Below are 20,748 nucleotides of genomic sequence, written 5' to 3'. Positions count from 1 at the left end.
GTCAGCAGCTCATTCTTGCCAAACCCATTTCTCAGTGTACTTTATTTTCAAATCAGAGTCAAGTGACTTCATCCTATTTCCACAACAATACCAAAGCTGATCTAAGGGAAATCTGGACCCTCAAATCCAGAACCAAATATATAGTTGGACCAATTACTCAGGAGCCTTACCTATACTACATTAATACTCTGCTCTGTTGAACTTATCTAAATAAACCAGATTTACATGTAACATTTCCCTATCCACCCTATCCCCCAAAATCATTTTGGGAAAGGAAAGAAATGTAGAGGGAGAAATGAGTTTTTATACTCTTTAACCCCCAAAGCCACTCTTATTCAAGAGAATTGAAGGGTGACTTCTCTAATTCACTAACTGAACCACAGCTTCTCAAGGTTGGTATGAACCTTGTAGGTAGGAAAAAAAATCCTATAAAATCTATAAACATTTTAGCTTAGTTCCCTTTGCCATTGTTAAAACATTTAAGTGCCAAATAAAATGCACATCGTCTCTTCTTGCCAACATTAGGAAAGGCCACACACTGCAGGAAGACAGTGGAAAGCAAGTATCGCACTCTGTTAGTCACTGTAGGTTAAGAGTTAAGAGAGATCCAGGTAAAATAGTTAATTCCTTTGTATTTCTAACAAATTGATTGAACTGCAATGGACAGCTTCTTAACGTAAAATGTAAAAGAGGGGAGATGAAATTTGTTTACTGTGGGCCAATTACATGCCAAGTGTGGTGCTAAATATTTTAAGACAATACGAACAATCTAATTGTCCCAAATATTTCAGTGGAGGTGCTTAACTATCAATATTAGTATTCACTTCTGAATATTAATACTTGATTTATCTGAGATACAAAAACAAAATCACATAAAATTAAACAGCCTGTCTCGGTTGCAGCCAGCGTATTGGTCCACAGGAAAAACATGATGGGTGACGTATTAGCTGTTCCTACCTGCTAAGTCATTATGTTCATCTACATGTGCTCTGGTGTTGAAATACTTGGTGCAAATGCCACTTCCCCTCTCCAAAAACCCAAAGTGTCACTACTAGGCTGCTGCCCAGAAATAAGCACACCACCATTTTGATCAACTTCGGCTCCTTTTTATTCAGGAAGCACACACTAATTCTTTTTATATACTTTCTTTTTACATTCCAGGAATAAGCGAAAATAGCCATTTTAAATATGTTACAAAGTTGGCTTTTGGAGCTTAATAAGCTTTTTGAGAGAGGGACCAGCCAACTGACCTTTTCATCAAGGTACCAATGTATCCTCAGTCTCTTACCAAGCTCTACCGCAGCTCTGGCCGCCTTGGATGTGCTGTACATCCAAACCATATGAAAGCTACAACGGGAAGTTGCTGTGAGTCTCTCTGCAAGGCACCAAGAACAAACAGCTCCAGCTTCCTTTCTTCAGATTAAACCAAAGTTTCTGAAACTTTTCAAGTGCTCTCTCAAGTAGTGCTCTCAGCATGAAGACTTTTTTGTTAAAATTGATATATCACAAGGTACAGTAAATCACTTCCAATATTCTGAAAACCACATGGTATAAGTTATAAATAAGTGAACACTAAAATTACTTTAAGAAAGTTTTACATCATTTAGTCTGTAAGGACATTTACACATACAGCACAATTTACTGTTAAACAGCTATAACTGGCTTCACAGAAAGATGAAAATAGATAATACAAAATGATCTGACATTTTAAGTCTGGAATTAAGACTGTAATTTTATTGTAATTAATATCAACCTCACATATTGTTGCAGATTGCTGTGCTATGCCCTTTAAGGTGGGAATTTCTTTCTCAGGGTGAAATTCCACTCGGATATGCATTTTTGCTTTGTACAAACTACTAAAATCTGGGGGGCACGGCAATATCAAAGACACAAACGGTAACTGCACAATATTATCTGCTGGGTTAAGCTAATACAAATGGACAGAACTTCTCAGGTTCCAATATCTAATAAAGCACTATATGAAATGAACAAGGTGAAACATCTTAAGAATGATTATACTCTGCAACTGGAACATGTAGCATTTCTTTAATTCCTAGATATGCCTCATTAGGCATTTACAAAATAAACTAGTAAAATCTCAGTTTGCTTGAGGCATCACAAGCTCGTAATGCCCCACTTGGCCTTCCTGTTTGAGCTGATCAAGTAGGTCTTCCTTCCGTCTTTTTCTACCTACCACCAGGTACCTATCATGGCCTACCCCATGAGACTTACTCTTAAGACCATACTTCTGGGCGATCTGATGTATTTGCTTCCGCTCGTCATTAGTCAGCTCTGTTGAGAAAGTCAAATCTGTGTGGCTCTCGGAGCGCGCGTAGTTTCTGATGATCTGTTCAATATCTCTCTTGGCAATTTTATTTACCCTTTCTACATCAAGACCAAGCCCTTCTCGCTTATGCTGCTCTTTGACGGAGATTGGCTCCCGAATACCCTCGCCAGATTTTCCTAAACCACCACCCGTCCAACCCATCTTTCTCAGCAGCTGATTACCTATGTTATCTTCTTTGATCTGTTGTTTGTAAGCCTCTTCTGCTGAGCGGCCCTGAATTTCATTTCTTGAAATCACATCTTCAACAGCTCCTTTCTTCAAGTTGTTGATGACAGTCGGCTGGGTCTTTTTGAGGGTTTTCACAGCTTCCCCAGCAGCCTCATATTTGACAGTTTTCTTCACCCCAATTGCTTCTGCAATTACTTCGCTCTCTAGAATCACCTTGCATTTCCATCGGAGGCCCGTCATTCTTTCATAGACATATTCGACTGTCATTCGGTTAAACTGAGCTGTGTCGTTGAGTGTACACACAGGATTTGATGAATTCTCGTAAACTACAAGATCCTTTATATCTTTCTTCTTGCCAGATCCCCTGGGTGAAGAGCCTGTTTGGCACTGTGAACTTTTGACAGATGGGTAAGTGGGTTGTGTTTTTTGAAGGATTTTCAAGGCCTCATCAGCAGCTGCGTGTTTACTTGTTTTTTTGGTTCCATAACCTTCGGCTAAGCAATGATCTTGCAAAAACACTCGACAACGCCACGTGCGATTTGGCATCATCTCATATTTGTATTCAACTGACATTTTGTTGTATGAGGCAGAATTGTTAAGGATACCAATTGCATCGTTTGCATTTTCTGTAAGGACAAAATTGGTCCAGTGTTTGGCGGAAGCATTAAAAATCGGCTGCCCAGAGGCATCTTTAGCCAGCACCACCAGCTCTTCTGGTGGTTTCAGAGCCGGAGGAAATTCATACGAAGGCATGCCAATCTGACACACCACGAGGTCCTCTCCAAACGTGTGCTTGAATTTCCGTCGGATAACCCTGACTTCAATACGTTTCTGCAAGAGTTTTACAGCTAGCTCAGTAGCTCGATCCCTGGACCCATTCTTGCTGCCAGCATAACCTGTAGTTAAGTAGATATTTTGGCATCTAACTTCACAAGCGTAACCATCTGTTAGGAGTTTTTTATTTTTGGGGATGTCAGCAGGAGGGATTTCTTTTAAAGGAGCATATATATACTCAGGATTTGTCTTACATGCCTGAATACAACGAGTTAACATGTATGTATAATTAATTTTATCAGATCCGGAAGTCATCTCTGGATTAGAAAGGTTGTTCCAGATAGTCGCTGTTAATTTTTCAATAAAATACTGCTTCTCGGCTACCACTGACTCAGGAAATGTCTGTGATGGTGAAGGCTCAGGAGGTGACTGAGAGTTTGCCTGCTGTGATGTGCTGCTTGGGGCAGGGTTCCCACTGTCAAAATACATGTTGGCTGTTACAGGCTGGTCTTTTGTGAAAATAAATCCTGATGAATCACAATACTGAGAATTCCCATCTTGTATACTGAAAGAGTCTTGAGTATAATCTTGGTAGATGTTTCTCGGCATGCTGGCAAAATGTGTTTGTTCATTTACCTCTTTTGTTTGAGGGCCATAAGGATCTTCCTGTCTTTCATCTTTTGAACTACTAGCTACAAAATGTACAGGCTCAAAACGAGGTCTCACATGGAATTTGGAACCGGCTTGCTTTTTAGGAGGATTTTGACCTATAGAATGAGTGAAATTTACAATTCATTACAAAGGGAATTTTTTTAAAAAACCCACGCAGGAAAATAGTACCAACCATATTATTTGCAAGCTGCATTGTTGGTACAAAATACTTTCCATCACAAAAACTTCAGGTTATTTAGGTGAAGGGATTCAAATATCAATGTAAGGTTCCAGCATAAGGAGGGAATGCTTCCTGTCCTTCCACATGTAAGGGAAGGGACTTGATAGAAAATATGCCATTGGATCAAGTATGCAGGTCACCACCATGCACGAATGGTAGATGCTTTTGCATCTAATGAGTTAAAGCACAGGTGAAGTGTACTGAGTAAGAAGTTGTTCCAGTATAATCTCATACCACCTGTGCTGAAAAGCTCTCTTCTTAAGGACTGCAAATGGAACAGATGGCTCTACTGCAACAGAGATGATGGCCAGAGGCATCTACAAAGCTTCTCTCTTTTGTATCAGAGGTGAGTGACTCTGTGATGGTGCTTTACATAGTTGTGACTAAAAATCAAATAAAAATAATTATCAAAAGATCTCAAAGTTTTTCAACTTCAAAATCTTAATTCTGACCTATTCTGCACAAAAGAGTGTTTGCTATATTTTATTTCTAGAACTAGCAACAGCTGGAAACTAATGATTTATGAGGCATATCAAATTTAAAGCTATGGAAGAACTGTTGAGGTTAGACCAGACACTAGAGCTTCCTCCCTATAACACTGTTCAGTAGAAAGCTGGTCCATCTTGGACCCATCCAAGAGGATTTAGTTACTTAGATGCTCAAATGATCAGAGTATAAGGTTTTTCTATTTAGAGGGAGGTTCATGGCATGGACTTTGAGGATAGCATTATAGTGTGACTTCAGTATTCTTAGACTTCAGTTCTATTTAGCATCCTCAAAAAAAACTGTACATAACTAAGTTAAAATTCTTTTACATTTGTGTAAGAGCCAAAGTTACCAATCTTACTCAAAATCATATACCACGCTTATATAGTTAAAAAAAAAACAAACCAAAAAGGCCATGTAGTTTCTTCAAATCCCGCCTTCCAGAAACAAGTATACTCACCGTCACATGATGAAAGGTGACGTTTTTGACCTTTGGAAGGTTTGGACAGCATCAGATCATATGAAGGCATCTCCCCAATATCAATACCTTCTGCCATTTGAAGAATTTTTTCCATCAAGCGTGGGCTGTACCTATTTAAATTAATATAATGTACCATTAAAACAGATAAGAATGTAGTTTTAAAAAAACTTGTAAATGAGCCAATGGTATCATTGTCCCCACAGGACTTTTTCAACAGACTATCTTAACTATAAAATTAAAGGCTCTGCTCTAAAATACCAATCAAATGAGCAATTATGTTACTGTCATTATTAGACATACAGATATAAAATCAAGAAATTTAAGTCAGTATCATCAATAAATCCACAACAAGAAGTGCTGGTGAGGCTGTGGAGGAAAGGGGACCCTTGTGCACTGTTGGTGGGAATGCAGACTGGCACGGCCACCGTGGAAAACAGTATGGAAGGTTCTCAAAAAATTAAAAATGGATCTGCCTTATGATCCAGCAATCCCACTTCAGGGTATACGTCTGAAGAAACCCAAAACACTAATTTGAAAGAATATGTACACCCCTATGTTCATTGCAGTGTTCCAAGGGAACAACGCCCTCCAAAACAGAATTATATCCTGAGAGATGGGCTCCTTGTTGTACAGGTTTCCCCTGGTAGGTGAGTGTTCTAGGAATTCATCTGTATCAGTGCACCAACGGGTGCTGTTGTGAGAGGCTGCTTTTGACTTTAGTGAAAATTTTTTGAGGACTCTTTCAACATGCTCACCCATTTCATGATGGGTGATTTATGAGCGCACCTGCCCATACCACGCTGAGTGTTCAGCAGTTTTTGACCAAAAACATATCCCCTATATCCCACCCTCCTTATCCACCTGATCTGCCCTGATCAACATTTTTTTTGTCTCCCTGGATGAAAAAAGTCCTCAAAGTAAAACATTTTGCTGATGTGGAAGAGGTGAAACAAAAAATGGCAGAAGCACTACAAGGCATCAAAATTAACGAGTTCAAAAACTGTTCTGAGCAGTGGAAAAAACATCTCCACAGGTGTATTGTATCAAATGGAGAGTACTTTGAAGGTGACTGAAGTTTAAACATGTAAGAATAAATACACGATTTTTTATAAATAAATTCCAGGTTTTTGGGGGTTCCTGCTCATAATTACAATAGCCAAGATATGGAAGCAATCTAAGTGTCAGAAAAGTGGTTATATATATACAATGGAATATTACTGGGCCATAAAATCTTACCTTTTGTGACAGCATGGGTGGACCTAGATGGTATTATGCTAAGTGAAATTAGTCAGAGAAAGACAAATACCATATGATTTCACTTATATGTGTAATCTATTGAACAAAATAAACGAACAAAATAGAAACAGACTTAGACACAGAGAGTGGGATGTTGACTGCCAAAAGGGAGGGGATTTAGAGATTGGGTGAAAGAGGTGAAGGGATTAAGCAGTACAAATTGGTGGTTACAAAATAGTCATGGGTATGTAAAGTACGGCATAGGGAATATAGTGGTTACCCCACAATATTATTGTGGGTACTGGAAAAAATGGGGGAGCATTTTGTAAAGTATCGGGCTGGCCAAAAAGTCCATTTAATTTTTTTCTGTAAAATAAAAGACAAATTTTTCATTTTCACCAATAACTTTATTGATTTGGATATTTTGAGTATGTTGGCTATCTCCCATTATTGGTTTCTAGTGGGTAGAGGCCAGGGGTGCTGCTAAACACCTTCCAATGCACAAGACAGCCCCACAGCAAAGAATTATTTGGCCAAAATGTCAACAGTATCAAGAAACTTCACAATCCACTTTTGACACGTTCGATCAGTCACAGCACCTTCTCCATATACTGCACAAATCTTTTTTCGTGTTTCAGTTGTGTCTTTACCTTTCTTGAATAAAGCTTAATATACTGAAAATGTTGCATATTTTCTTCCAGCTTAAAATATCAAAATGGCTGCACAAAAATTCACCAATTTTGATAAGGTTTTTTTAATGCATGCTGGTAAGACAGCTGTCACAATAAAATCTAATAAAACTGTTTCAAATGAAGTTAAAGACAACTAAGCACTACTAGAGCCATCATATGGAAAAAAAACAAAAACAAACAAACTTTTTGGCCAACACAATATATGATTGTTTATCTACTATGCTGTACACCTGAAACTAAATAAAAAAAATACTGAATGTAAACTGTAATTGAAAAATAAAATTTAAAGTTCTCTAAAAAAAAAAGAAATGTAAGCCCAGGCCTTATTTTTAAGTTTGAATTGAAAGTATCCATATAAACTCCTGATTTATTCTTCTCTATCATATACATATAGTATATGTAAATAATTACATTTATATATTTTAAAAAGCACTAAGAATGTTAAGAGCTGCGAGTTGTTAACATCCAGATGATGATCTCTATCATTTCCCATGAAAAAGAACCAAGGTCCTTGGAGAAATGGCTGTTTCCAACTCTGGAGCAAGAAATGTATAAGATGAAGCTGGAAGATATTCTTGTGCCCCAAAACAAGGAAGTTGTCAAAGACTTCAGGAATTGTGTCAAATGGACTCAGAAGCCAATTTGAATAGCCTCGTACTGGCAAAGTAATCCAACTTGAGTATCATCGTTAAGAACAATAACAGCAGTGAATTAAGACAAATCAAATATGCTAAAAATCCGTTAGTTCAAAAAGATACTTACAAACTCATTATAGGTCACCTTTGGAGAATGGTAGAAAAGCAAGTCATTATTCCAAAAATAGGTAATGTTAAGGAAGAAAGCAAGTATTTATCTGGCATTTCCCATACAAATTATATGCCAGAGCAACTAAAGAGTTGATGAAGAAAATCTTTTTTACAGGAGCAGCCCAGCTAATGAGTGTAGGAAAGATAGACTACTGCCATTTTGGAACCCATAATGGTATAAGTGGTCATCGATGGCTGCTAAGCCTATTAGGTGAAAAGTTGATGGGGAAGAACCCAGAAACAGACCTGCACAAACATGCCCAACTGATTGTTGACAAAGCTTCAAAAGCAACTGAGCAGAGGAAGGACAGCCTTTTCAACAAATGGTGCTGAAGTAAGTGGGCATCCAGCCACAGGCAGCAATCAAAACCTCAACCTACGTCTCAAACTTTATACAAAAATTAATTCAAAATGCATCACAGATCTAAATGTAAAATGTAAACCTACAAAACTTTTATTAAAAAACAGGAGAAAATCTTCAGGATCTAAGGCTAGGCAAACAGTTCTTATACTTGACACCAAAAGCATGATCCATAAAAGGAAAAACTGACAAAATGTACTTGAAAATTAAAAACTTTAAGGGAGAAAAATCAGGACAAGTGTAATAGCATAATTAATAAAATATAATTTAAAAAAATTAAAAACTTCTGCTCTCAAAAGACCCTGTGAAGAGGATGAAAAGACAAGCTACTAACTGGGAGAAATATCTGCAAACCACACACTGGACAAAAACTAGTATCTAGTAGAAAAGCGTCTCAAAACTCAACAGTAAAAATATATGTATATTTTAGATTAAAAAAAAACACACAAAAGACATGAAAAGGCCCAACTAGTGTGGCTCGGTAGGTTGGGCATCATCCTGCAAAGTGAAAGGCTGCTGGCTCGATTCCCAGTCAGGACATATGCCTGGGTTGCAGGTTCAGTCCCCAGTCAGGGCACTTGTGACAGGCAACTGACCAATGTTTCTCTTCCTCTCTTTCTCTATCCCCTCCCCTCTCTCTAAAAAATAAATGGATAAATAAAATCTTTTTAAAAGACAAAAAGGGGTTGTTCTGAAGTTGGCCATAAGCCAGCTCTTCCAATGAGTTTTTTTTTTTTTTAGACACAAACAGAATATTTCACCAAATAGGAGACACAGATTGTATATAACCACACTGAAAAGATGTTTGACATCATTAGCCACAAGAGAAATGCAATTTAAAACCACAATGAGATATTACTACATACCTATCACAATGGCTAAAATAAAAAACAGTAACAACACCAAATGCTGGCAAGGATGCAGAGAATCTGGATCACTTACACATTGTTGGTGGGAATGTGAAATAGTATGGCGACTCTGGAAAACAACTTGGAAGTTTCTTACAAAATTAAACATGCAATTACCACATAAACTACCAATTACACTCTTGGGCACTTATCTCAGAGAAATGAAAACGTATGTTCATGCAAAAACTTGTATATGAGTATTCAGAGCAGCTGTATGTGTAACAGTCAAAAATTGCAATGAGCACAGATGTCCTTCAACAGGTGAATGGTTAAACTGGCATATATACACCACGGAACCACCAATAAAAAGGAACTGACACACACAATATTATGTATGAGTGGGAGGGAAATGGATATGGTTATAAAATGTGAGGGATCCTTATGGTATTGGAATTGCTCAATATCTTGACTGTGGTAATGGATATACAAACTTATACATGATAAAATCATATAGAACATACAGACATGAGTACTAGTAAGACCGGGGGAATATGAGTAAAAGCAGTGGACTTTAACAATGTCATTATCCTGGTTATGATGTTGTACATACGGTAAGTTTGTAAAATGTTATTATTGGAGGAACTGGGTAAAGAGTATTGGGCATCTCTTTGTATTATATTGTACAACTGCTTGTGAATCTACAATTACTGCAATAAAGATTTTAATTAAAAAGGTGATAGGCAACTTTTTAATATCACTAAAAATGGGACAAGCAGACATGTGCCCTCTGATGTCCACATCACAAGATAAAGAACTATCTATAAAGTGTTCTTGCCCATCAAATAATTGACCCTGAAGCTAATAAAGCCCCTGACTCCTAGAAACATGTTAAATTCCATGACAAGAATATAGCCAGCCAAATCCAGAATGAAGAAAACACTATGTGATAACACAAATTCTTCATCAAATAAAATGAAAATAAAAGGAGCCCTGGTTGGTGTGGCTCAGTGGATTGAATGCTGGCCCATGAACCAAAAAGTTGCAGGTTCAATTTCCAGTCAGGGCACATACCTGGGTTGTGGGCCAGGTCTAGCCAATTGATGTTTCTCTCACACATTAATGTTTCTCTCCCTCTTTTTCTCCCTCCCTTCCCCCCTCTAAAAAATAAATAAAATCTTTTAAAAAAGGAAAATAAAAGGAGAGGGGCTGTTTATAGGTTAAAGGAGACAGATCAACCAAGAACCTTGCTTGGATCATGAATCGAGCAAACCAACTGTAAAAAGACATTTTGAGACAAATGGAAAAAACTACATTGGATGATTTTTAAAAAATTGTTGTTTAGCCCTGGCCAGTGTGGCTCAGTTGGGCGGGCATGTCCAGCAAGGCAAAAGGTCGCTGGTTGGATTCCTGGCTGGGACACATGCCTGGGTTGCGGGCCCTCCCCCACTGGGGCACGTGTGCGATGGGCAGCCAATTGATGTTTCTCTTGCACGTCAATGTTTCTCGCTGTCTCTTTCTCCCTCCCTTCCTCATTCTTTAAAAATAAATAAAAAATTCTTATCTGGTATAGACATATACTGAAATTCTCACAGGTGAGGTGATGTCAAGATTTTCTTTAATATACTCCAGACTATCTCCCACAAAAAAAAAAAGAAAAACTGGTGGAAAATTAAATGAAATGAGTAGGAGAGCATTAAGAGACTTGATAATTGCTAAAGTCAAGTGATGGGTACATGGGTGCTCATTAAACTCTTCTGTATGCATTTGATTTTTCCATAATAAAGAGTTTTAAAACACACCATTTTTAAAAAGGGCTTCTTAAGAAACAGATTTGCTGCTTGACAGGATATCATTTTACTACAGAGAAACAAAAACATGGGCTCAAGTAAAGTTTTTGTTATCATGGGGATCTACTCACCCTTCCCACCTTCAGCTTTTCCCAGCCTAAGACCAAAAAAGAGACTCCTGGTAGCTTTTGGAAAGAAAGTTCTGAAAACAAGTAACTACCACACTTCTACAGGAATAGATTCTGAACTTGAAAGGGGGACAGTATTTTCCATTTTCAGCACAATAGTTTGCACACCCACCAGATGTCTTTCTTTGCAAATCAGAGAAGTCAAAACATGGTGACCTTCTCTGACAAGATTACCGGAAGCAAGCCCAACTGTAACCTGTACCTCAAACTGATAATTGCTAATGCTGCTGCTAACACCAGTATTTAAATGCCAAGAGTAATTTTATTTTTATTTACTTTTATCCAAACAATGGAAAGCATAGCCTAAAATGTCATACATTCTATATAGCACATCCATTCAGATTTGGGAGTTCAATTTCCAAAGTATAAGATGAAAACAAGAGATTATGAAAATGAGATAGCAGTCTATAAATCTTAAACTGGTAATGCCACTTTTGCTACCAAAATTGGTACTACAACCAAGGCACTCACCTTGAATTGTAGTCAAAATTCTCCGGACCTTCGATTATAGCCTGATTCCAAATAGGGTATAAAACTGTAAATGGCAAGCATGTCATGATCCAGTGCCCATAAATGATGCATTTGGGGCTCACTCCATTCACACTCACTTTTCCCTAAGGTTCCTTCTGGCATTAGTAATAATTATACCTACTTACTGTACTCTGTTCATTACACCTTCCACAAAATTCATCACCACCCATAGGCTACAAAAATAAATCTTTTTGTAGGTTGCCAGCATAGTCAGCTTCTCGGTCCTTTATTAGGAAGTCCTAATATTGAAGAAGCCCAAACAGCTCAAACAATAATGGAAAAGACCTTGTAGTGCCTAACACTTGACTATTCTAAGAACAATGCAAATAGCAATCTGGAGTCTTTAACAAGACCACCAGGATTGCATTCCAATTTTTTTTAATTCTCCAGAGATTAGCTATCCAGGGATAAAGAAGTGGTTCCACAAATTTGAAATGAGCCAAGACAGTGAAGTTTTCATTACTGAGTTTTCTGTAGTGTATTTTTTTTTTTTTTGGAGTGGATTTAAAGTAACACCTTTTACTTCAGAAGTTTTAGAGAATCCACCAAGAAAAGCACCTACAAACCTAATCACTGATAACTTCACTAATATTTTGGGGTTTACATTTTATTCCTTTTTCTTTGTTTTCCATTCTACTTCTCCTCTACTCCGCCCCCCTTCCCATCACTATCAGGTCTATGCTGATGTGCAATCTGGTAAAGGGTTTTTTTGGTTCTTAATTTACTGTATTACAGGCTTTTTCTCCATGTTATTACCATATGAGACATAATAGCTATATAGTGGAGGGGTCATGATGGAAAATATCATTAAGGAAAGTCTAATACAGTGATTTTCAGATGCATGCATATCATATATTTAAGTCTGTTACTATATGGATACATTTTGTTGTAAATGCTTTCAAAAGAAAACCAAAACTCTCCAGCAGGTCTTTAGGGTTTTCAAAGGTAGTTTATTATGTACTAAGCTTTTGGAAATCCAGATGTTATTCAGCGGTCCCACTATACCTAGCACATAAAAAAGATGATTTCTAGTGGGCAAAGACATCTGAGTTCTTGAATCTTACATTCTTGAACAAAAACAGGTGCGTATAGGTGCATACTTATAGGTGCATATAGGTGCGTCAGGTGCATTATACAATGACACCTGAAATTTAATAAACAGTAAGTAATAGGTGCTTTCAAAAATGTTTAAGTATATTCAATGTGGTCTAGTAAGTCTAAGTAAAAAAGCTGAGGTTTGAAAGCTCAGCAAAGACTAGGATTGCCAAGTATAAAATTATTCATTTAAAGCTATTCATAAGACTGACATACATAAATTAACATACAACAAGATTATTGAGAAATCTTTTGAAAGCTCTCACTCACACTTTGTTAGCTGGCAACTGATGCTCTCTACCTACTGTGTGCAAAGTTAGTTTTACAGTATGTGCCCACTGGCATCTACCTTCCAAACATGTCTCACATCAACAAGGAAGAGAAGAGACAAATAATCAAGGTGGCAAAGCTGGTTTCATTTTAAGATATATTTTCCTAATTAATACCACATCAAAGATCAATAGGTCAGGATTCTGATTCTAATCCTAGTGATGAAGAATGATTGGAAAACTGAATGCTCCAGTTAACCAAACATTACTTTTATATTTACATATATATTTATATATAAATGTATACTTATATATAAATTTATATTTATATGTAAATATTAAACCAAATATATATAAATTTATCTACATTTTTTAAGTAAAAAGTGTACAGATCTCTAGGCATTCATATGAACAATTATGTTAAGTGCAGTAGATGTAGTTGGTTAGAAGACTGTACTAACTTTTCATTAGGCACAAGATACACTTTAGATATCGCTTGCAGAAAAAAATGCTTGACGGATAGTTTACTTTTATGAAACAGACAAATAAAAAAGTGAAGAGAAATAAATTCAGCTATTTGAGCTTCCTAGTTGCTTGGTTTATGATGAAAAATGATGAAAAAGCATACTGGGAAACACTGCTTTATTTACTGTCATCCTATAAAGCAGTGGTTTTCATAGTGTAATCTCTGAATAGCATCACTTGAGCATCAGCATCACCTGGGAACTTGTTAGAAATGCATGTTCTGAAATTCTGGGACCCCCACCTCAGACCTACTGAACCAAAAACCCCGGGGATGGGGCCCAGCAATCTGTGTTTTAACAAGCCTAACTAATGATTTTGATGCCTGCTTAAGATTGAGAGCCACTGTTATAGAGTTAAGAACATATTCAAACTTGTTCCTTGAAAATCACCACTATTACCAAAAGGCATGAAACATGGTTTGCCCCTCCTGGCTTAATCTTATGATTAAGTTCTCAAAGGTATCTTTGACCTATGAGTTACTTCAGCCCCAACTGACAGAACACAGAAAGTCCTGCTAAATATGGGGAAAAGTGCAATAATTTCCCTTATTGCTACTATTTACAACCTGTTACAAAAGTCATGGGTTGGACTTTGAACAAAAAAGACAATTTAAGCTTAGAATAGGCTGTTTCACCTTGTATTCTGCAGTTCCCTGGGGAGAAAAGTCTTCTCTCATGAAATAGACCAGAAAACAAGAGCTCTGTCAATACCAACATTACCAAGTACTGGGATAGAGATTTTTTTTCGCCATCTGAAGATGACGACTAATGTAAAGCCTGACTAAAGTGGAAGAAGACTGCACTTCGTTCCTGGCTTGTAAGATTCTTTACTGTCTCTTCTTTCTCCTGTATCCAAGTTGGATATAATAAAAACATTACTTTTCTGTTATGTTATTTGCCAATGTTATAGCAAATTGTATTGACTGAACTGACTTAACTATAATGTCACATGGCGACTGTAGTATATAACTATACACAGATGTGCTTTGGCAAGTGTACACACACACAGAAAATGCCCTGGAAGCTTGAACTTTTAACACCGACTACCGCAAGCCTAGTCTGTGCTTTTTAATGACCTACTTATGTTTAAGGCTGCTGTTCTTGAAATGAAATTCTGAGGTATAGTAATGATGTGGTTGGTACCAGTTACTTGCTTTCACTCCTGGTCCATCTTTTCCAAACACAGCAGCAGTATCTCAGTAGAAAGAGCATCACAAGACTGTGGGGCCTTAGAAAAGTCACTTAACTTCTTGGCCCCTGTTGATTTAGCTGTGAAAATGAGACACCATCTAATTCCCAAGATTGTTGTAGTAAGTGAGATGCATAAGTTTTTATATATTCTGTACATTATAAAGTTATATTCATCCATTCACTCCATGCAAATTTATTGAGCAGCTATTACGCAGAAGGCACTCTTCTAGGCACTGAGAATAAAGGTGTGAACAGAAAGGATAAACACTTTCCCCAAAGGAGCTTACATTCTGGTGGGTAGATAAGATTTATTAATGCAAAAGATAGTTATCCTCCCATGTAAGGATTTTTTTTTTTTTTAGGATTCAGCTTCCCCAAGGTTTTCTGTAATATTAAGATCTATGATAAAGGTACATTTTCAACTGCAGGAACAATATTGTAAAATGAAGGTCAATTAGATTTATGTGACTTGATTAATAACTGAAGTTTCCCCATTTGTAACAAGGTCCTCCAGTGAAATAATCATTATCTCTGGAGGCAGGAATTACACTAACCTAGAGAAGATAGACAAAACATTAGTTTCTGTGATGAGGGCAAAACAAAGTATCACACTGGAGACCTTGTTCAACAATTAAGGGTAGGAGTGGACAATTCTATTTTTCTGTATGTGTTAGTCATTCCTGGCTTGAATTGGTTGAATTTGATCTGATCATTTTCCAGAATTTCTCATCCTTCCTAATAAAAAATTCGCTGTGAAGCAGGAGTGTCAAAAAGAAGAAGAAGAAGAAGAAGAAGAAGAAGAAGAAGAAGAAGAAGAAGAAGAAGAAGAAGAGGAGGAGGAGGAGGAGGAAGAAGAAGCCTCTCAGTCTATCAAAGGAATACTTAGTCTAGTATAACACTGATTTGGGGGTTCTGAAGGACAGAGGTCCAAGTATCCCCAGGGGCCACAGAGTCTTGTTTTTAAAAAAAAATACGTTGGAACCATACTGCAGTCTCCATCGAATGCAAAGAGCTTTCAAAGAGGCCTGTTCAGAATGCGCACCAGGTTTTAGAAGGGGGGGAGGGAGACAAACATACACACACACCTAAAACCACACTCGAGGCCAATTGTTAATCCTTCTGATCAAAATTAAGGTGAAGGAAGGCAATCTATTTTTATAGTAGATATATCCATTTCTTTGTTTGCGTCCAGACACCTTATGCGCAAATCTACAAGCAAGGCGGACCCTGTGGCTGAGACACCTCATACAAACCACCTCCACAGGAGACAGTAAAACCCAGCGCGGGGGGGCGGCTGTTGTTTTATTTAATGGGGATGGAAAGACAGTGGTCAGGAGGACACTAAGATTAGAACCGCAGCATCCCCACCCCCTCGAAGCCCAGGTTGTAGGATATTCTCTGCGGATACCGCATCCTTGGAAGGTCCTACGCAGGTCCGAGGTTCTGCTATTCGTCATTTCCCCGACCCCCACAGAACCATCGCCACAATGACCACCGATGGTCGTTGTGGCGATGGTTCCTCTTCCAGGCGCAGCTCTATCTCCATCCCTGGTCCTGAAGGGGCCGCTCCCGTGATTCCGGCACTCTTCTAGCTGTTATGTCATCCCGTCACCTCACTCTGCCAACCCCCTCCACAGGCCAACAGTGTCCTCCAGCATCTCCAAACCTCCAGCCTCTAAGACCTCACCCGTACTTTGCCCTCGTCCCTATCCCGATCCCCTATCCCGGTCCCTTACCCGACCCGTATCCCATCACCGATCCTCTACCCCCGTCCCTTAACCCGACCCGCACACCTTCCTCACCTGCAGCCCAGGAAAACGTGGTTGGTCCAGGCGGCGGAGAGCGCAAGGAGCTGGTCGAGGGCAGCCCCGGGATAGCTGTGCAGGTGCCGACAGATGAAGCTGCGTCGCAGAGCCCACTGCCAGTCACTTTCGTGGCTATAGCGCCACTGCTCCAGCACTGGCTCGGGCGGGGGCGGCGGGAGGGGCGGCAGCGGCGGCGGCGGGAGGGGGGGCAGCGGCGGAGGCGACAGGAAGTCGCCCCCCAACAGCAGACGTCCGCCAGCCATCTTCTCCGCCCCCAAGCAGGGCCACCGGGGATGAAGCCAACTACCGACCTGGAGCGAGCCGGCACGGGGGCCGGTATGGCGGGGCGGGTGAGGAGGGGCGCGCCGTGGCGCGAAGACCAACTCTAAGGAGACTAGGGTGTGTGCATGGAGGGTGAATGTTAAAGAGGAAAAGGCGCTCACGTCCCGACGACGGGGCGCACGCCTGCAGCACTCCTCCAACTCGTGGTGGAGCAGGAGGGCGCCCGCTGCAGTCACACGCGTGCCAGGAACGCAGAGCCAGGCCTCTCGCTCCAAACTTCCAGCCACCCGCAGACCCACGCTCTGCGCGGTGAAAAGGGGGGAAAAGAGACACCAGCACACTCTGCTAGCCCTCCTCTAAGTTACAGCCTACCTACCCGCGTGCTGTCCGGCGGTTGTGAGCCAGTGCGCATGCGCTGCGGTGGATTCCCCCTAACTTCCAAATCCCGTCCCCAAATATCGCGCGATGTACATTTTTTCCCCTTCTGTGAAGACTCCGGGCCTTTGACGCACTAGGGTGACTACCGGAGGGGGTGGGGGGACTCCGGGAAGGGAACTTAGGAAGATTCTCAGAGGTTCTGTTTCCTGTTAAGTCCCTAGAGGACGACCTGGAGTGATTATTGGCAGTAATTACTCGCCTGACGCTTTTCCTTGGGTTTCTGAGCGGTACGACAGTGGGATCGTGTTCTTTGCAAGAGACTTAGGTTTGCAATGCATTTTACTCTGTTTAAAAAAAAAAACAAAAGTCATCTCTCCGGGGCTCCTTTTGTTCACAGGATAGCTTGAAAAGCTATGTGCGTTGTACATCATCAGCTTTGTATTTTATTGTGAAAGCATAAGAAAGGTGAAATACTTGCAAAAAAAACCGTCCACAGCACCACTTCTCAAGTGAACCACTTTGATCATACATACTCTATTCCAATTGCTGACAAATAGACACACCATGGTTACACAGTTCGGATCATGATTACAAGTAATTCTGCATTTTCTGTATCAATTTATTTTTAATATTTATTTTATTGATTATGCTATTACAGTTGTCCCATTTTTTTCTTCCCTTTATTCTCCTCCGCCCTGCACCCTCAATCCCACAGGAATCCCAACCCCCTTGGCTCATGTCCATGTGTGTACATGTAAGCTCTTTGGCTTCTCCATTTCCTATGCTATTCTTAACCTCCCCCTGCCTATTTTGTACCTACTATTTATGCTCCTTATTCCCTGTAACTTTTCCCCCATTCTCCCCCTCGCCCTCCCCTCTGATCTCCATTTCTGTGATTCTGTTCCCATTCTAGTTGTTTGCTTAGATTTTGTTTGTTTTCTTTAGGTTCAGTTATTCATAGGTATGTTTGTTGTCATTTTACTGTTCATAGTTTTTGATCTTCCTCTTTTTCTTAGAAAAGGTTTTTAACATTTCATATAATAAGGGCTTGGTGATGATGTACTCCTTTAATGTGACCTTAACTGGGAAGCAGTTTATCTGCCCTTCCATTCTAAATATCTTTGCTGGATAGAGTCATCTTGGATGCAGGCCCTTGCCTTTCATGACTTTGAATACTTCTCTCCAGCTCCTTCTTGCCTGCAAATCTTCTTTGAAGAAATCAGCTGATAGTCTGATGGGAACTCCTTTGTAAGTAAGACTCTCCCTTTCTCTTGCTGCTTTTAAGATTCTCTCCTTATTTTTTTAAAGATATTTATTTATTTATTTATTAGAGAGAGGGGAAGGGAGGGAGAAAGCAAGGGAGAGAAACATTAATGCGTGGTTGCCTCCCACGCGCTCCACACTGGGGACCCGGCTCACAACCCAGGCATGTGCCCCGACTGGGAATCAAATGGAGGACTCTGTGGTTTGCAGGCTGATGCTCCACCCACTAAGCCACACCAGCCAGGGCTCTCCTTATCTTTAATCTTGGATAATGGAATTATGATTTGCCTTGGTGTGTGCTTCCTTGGGTGCAGCTTCTTTGAGGCTGTCTGAGCTTCCTGGATCTCCTGGAAGTCTATTTCCTTGGCCAGATTGGGGAAGTTCTCCTTCATTATTTTTTCAAATAAATTTTCAATTTCTTGTTTTTCCTCTTCTCCTCTGGCACCGCTATGATTCAGATGTTGGAACGTTTAAAGCTGTCCCAGAGGTTCCTAAGCCTCTCCTCATTTTTTTTGAATTCTTGTTTCTTTATTCTGTTTTGGTCGAAAGTTTCTCTCTTCCTCCTGCTCCAAATCGTTGATATGAGTCCTGGTTTCCTTCCCTTTACTGTTGGCTCCCTGTATATTTTGCTTTATTTCACTTTGCAGATTTCACTTTTTCCGCCATTTTGCAACCATACTCAATCATTTCTGTGAGCATCCTGATTACCACTGTTTTGAACTGTGCATCTGATCGGTTGGCTTTCTCTTCATGGCTTAGTTCTATTTTTGGAGCTTTGATCTTTCATTTGGGCCATATTTCTTTTTCTTGGTGCACCTATTATGTTGTAAGGGGCAGAGTCTTAGGTATTCACCAGGGCAGGGCAACCAAGGTCACTGCTTTGTGATGCTGTGTGTGTGGGAGGGGTCCAAGAGGGAACAATGCCAGTTGCTGGGCTCTCAGCTGGCTTTCAGTCACTTCCCCGGCTACCCACAAGCAAATTAGGACCCTCTAGTGCTGATTCCCAGGTGGGTGGGGTTGTGTATGCTCTAGGACCCTGTGGGTCTCTCCAACAGACTCTCTTGTGAGGCTGGGAATTTCTCCCACCACCACAACCCCCACAGGTTTTTACAGGCAGAGGTTTTGAGGCTTTCTTTTCCCGCACTGGAACCCTGGATTGTACAACCTGTCTTGCCTCCCTGCCGTTTCTCACGGTTTATCTGCACACAAATGTGGGACCGCCCAGTCCTCCAGCCACCACCCTGCCACTGATCCTCTTTGCCCTGACTGCCCATTCCCACCCCTCCTACCGGTCTAGATGAATGTTTCTTCTTTAGCTCCTTGGTGGTTGGACTTCCATACAGTTTGATTTTCTGGCAGTTCTGGTTATTTTTTGTTTTAAATTTGTTGTCCTTTTGGTTGTGTGAGGAGGCAAAGTATATCTACCTACTACCTATGCCCCCATCTTGGCCAGAAGTCTGTATCAATTTAAACCATGCAAAATATTACAAAATATACAAGGGGCCCCCAAAAAGAGGCTTAAAAGCTGCACAGCCACAAATGGCAAAATTACTCTGTAAGCTTACCGTATCACTCCATCAGTGCTCCAGTCAGTCCTCTCAATCCCTGTCTGCCAGTCTGTGTCATTAAAGTAGTTAATCAGTAAGTGTCTGCCAGCTGGAATTTACATAGCACCTACAGTGTGTGCAATATAGGGGGTCGGCAAAAGTAGGTTTACAGTTGTTCCCATTTTAATATGGAAAATAATACAATAATAAATATAATAGAAGAATAAATTCTGTTTCAAGTACTCACAATTGTAAACCTCTTTTTGCTGAATGCTGTACGATAGGAAAAGGAAAAAGAAACTGGGTTCTCTCTGTTGTCCTAGAACTGATTACAGTCTTGGTGGGGAGAGACAGTTGGCATAAAACTCAATGTCCTACTGGCAGCAGGACCATTGGATGAGGCGGCTTTGACCCATTGCCATGTTTAACTTTTTAATGACATATTTTTTCATTACATGATGCATCTTATGTATAGGGGTGCATTGGACTGAAAAGAGCAGAAGATAATGTTACTTTTGCCCTGACTGGTGTTGCTCGGTGGGTTGAGCATAGTCCCACAAACGGGTTGGCAGTTTGATTCCAGGTTCCATTCCTGGTCAGGGCATGAGCCTGACTTGTGTGACAGGTCCCTGGTTGGGGGTGCACGAGAAGCAGCCAACTGATGTTCCTCTCCCTCCCCTTCTTCTTCATTTCCCCTTTCTCTAAAAATAAACAAAAATTTTTTAAAAGAAACATCACTTTTCACACTGTTTCATAATGATTTATTTCCATGTCTGTCTTGTCTGTTTTATAGTGAG

At 39.9% G+C, this 20,748-nt stretch overlaps 1 protein-coding gene across 1 annotated transcript; it reads right to left on the bottom strand.

Annotated features, from left to right (window-relative positions):
• Positions 1-1,084: 1,084 nt before the first annotated feature.
• Positions 1,085-16,744, bottom strand: NKRF (NFKB repressing factor). The gene is made up of 3 exons (XM_054580317.1): positions 16,479-16,744; positions 5,128-5,258; positions 1,085-4,056 (listed from the first exon to the last, which is right to left on the bottom strand). Exons 1-3 carry the CDS (start codon positions 16,742-16,744, stop codon positions 2,099-2,101), a joined length of 2,355 nt encoding a protein of 784 aa, XP_054436292.1. The 3' UTR covers positions 1,085-2,098.
• Positions 16,745-20,748: the final 4,004 nt, after the last annotated feature.

Source organism: Pteronotus mesoamericanus, unplaced genomic scaffold, assembly GCF_021234165.1.
Source record: "Pteronotus mesoamericanus isolate MK-2021 breed Mesoamerican mustached bat unplaced genomic scaffold, CSHL_Meso_final contig_57, whole genome shotgun sequence".
NCBI classification, from domain to species: domain Eukaryota; kingdom Metazoa; phylum Chordata; class Mammalia; order Chiroptera; family Mormoopidae; genus Pteronotus; species Pteronotus mesoamericanus.
The sequence above is the reverse complement of the archived record's forward strand: the minus strand, read 5'-3'. Positions and strand labels throughout refer to the sequence as shown.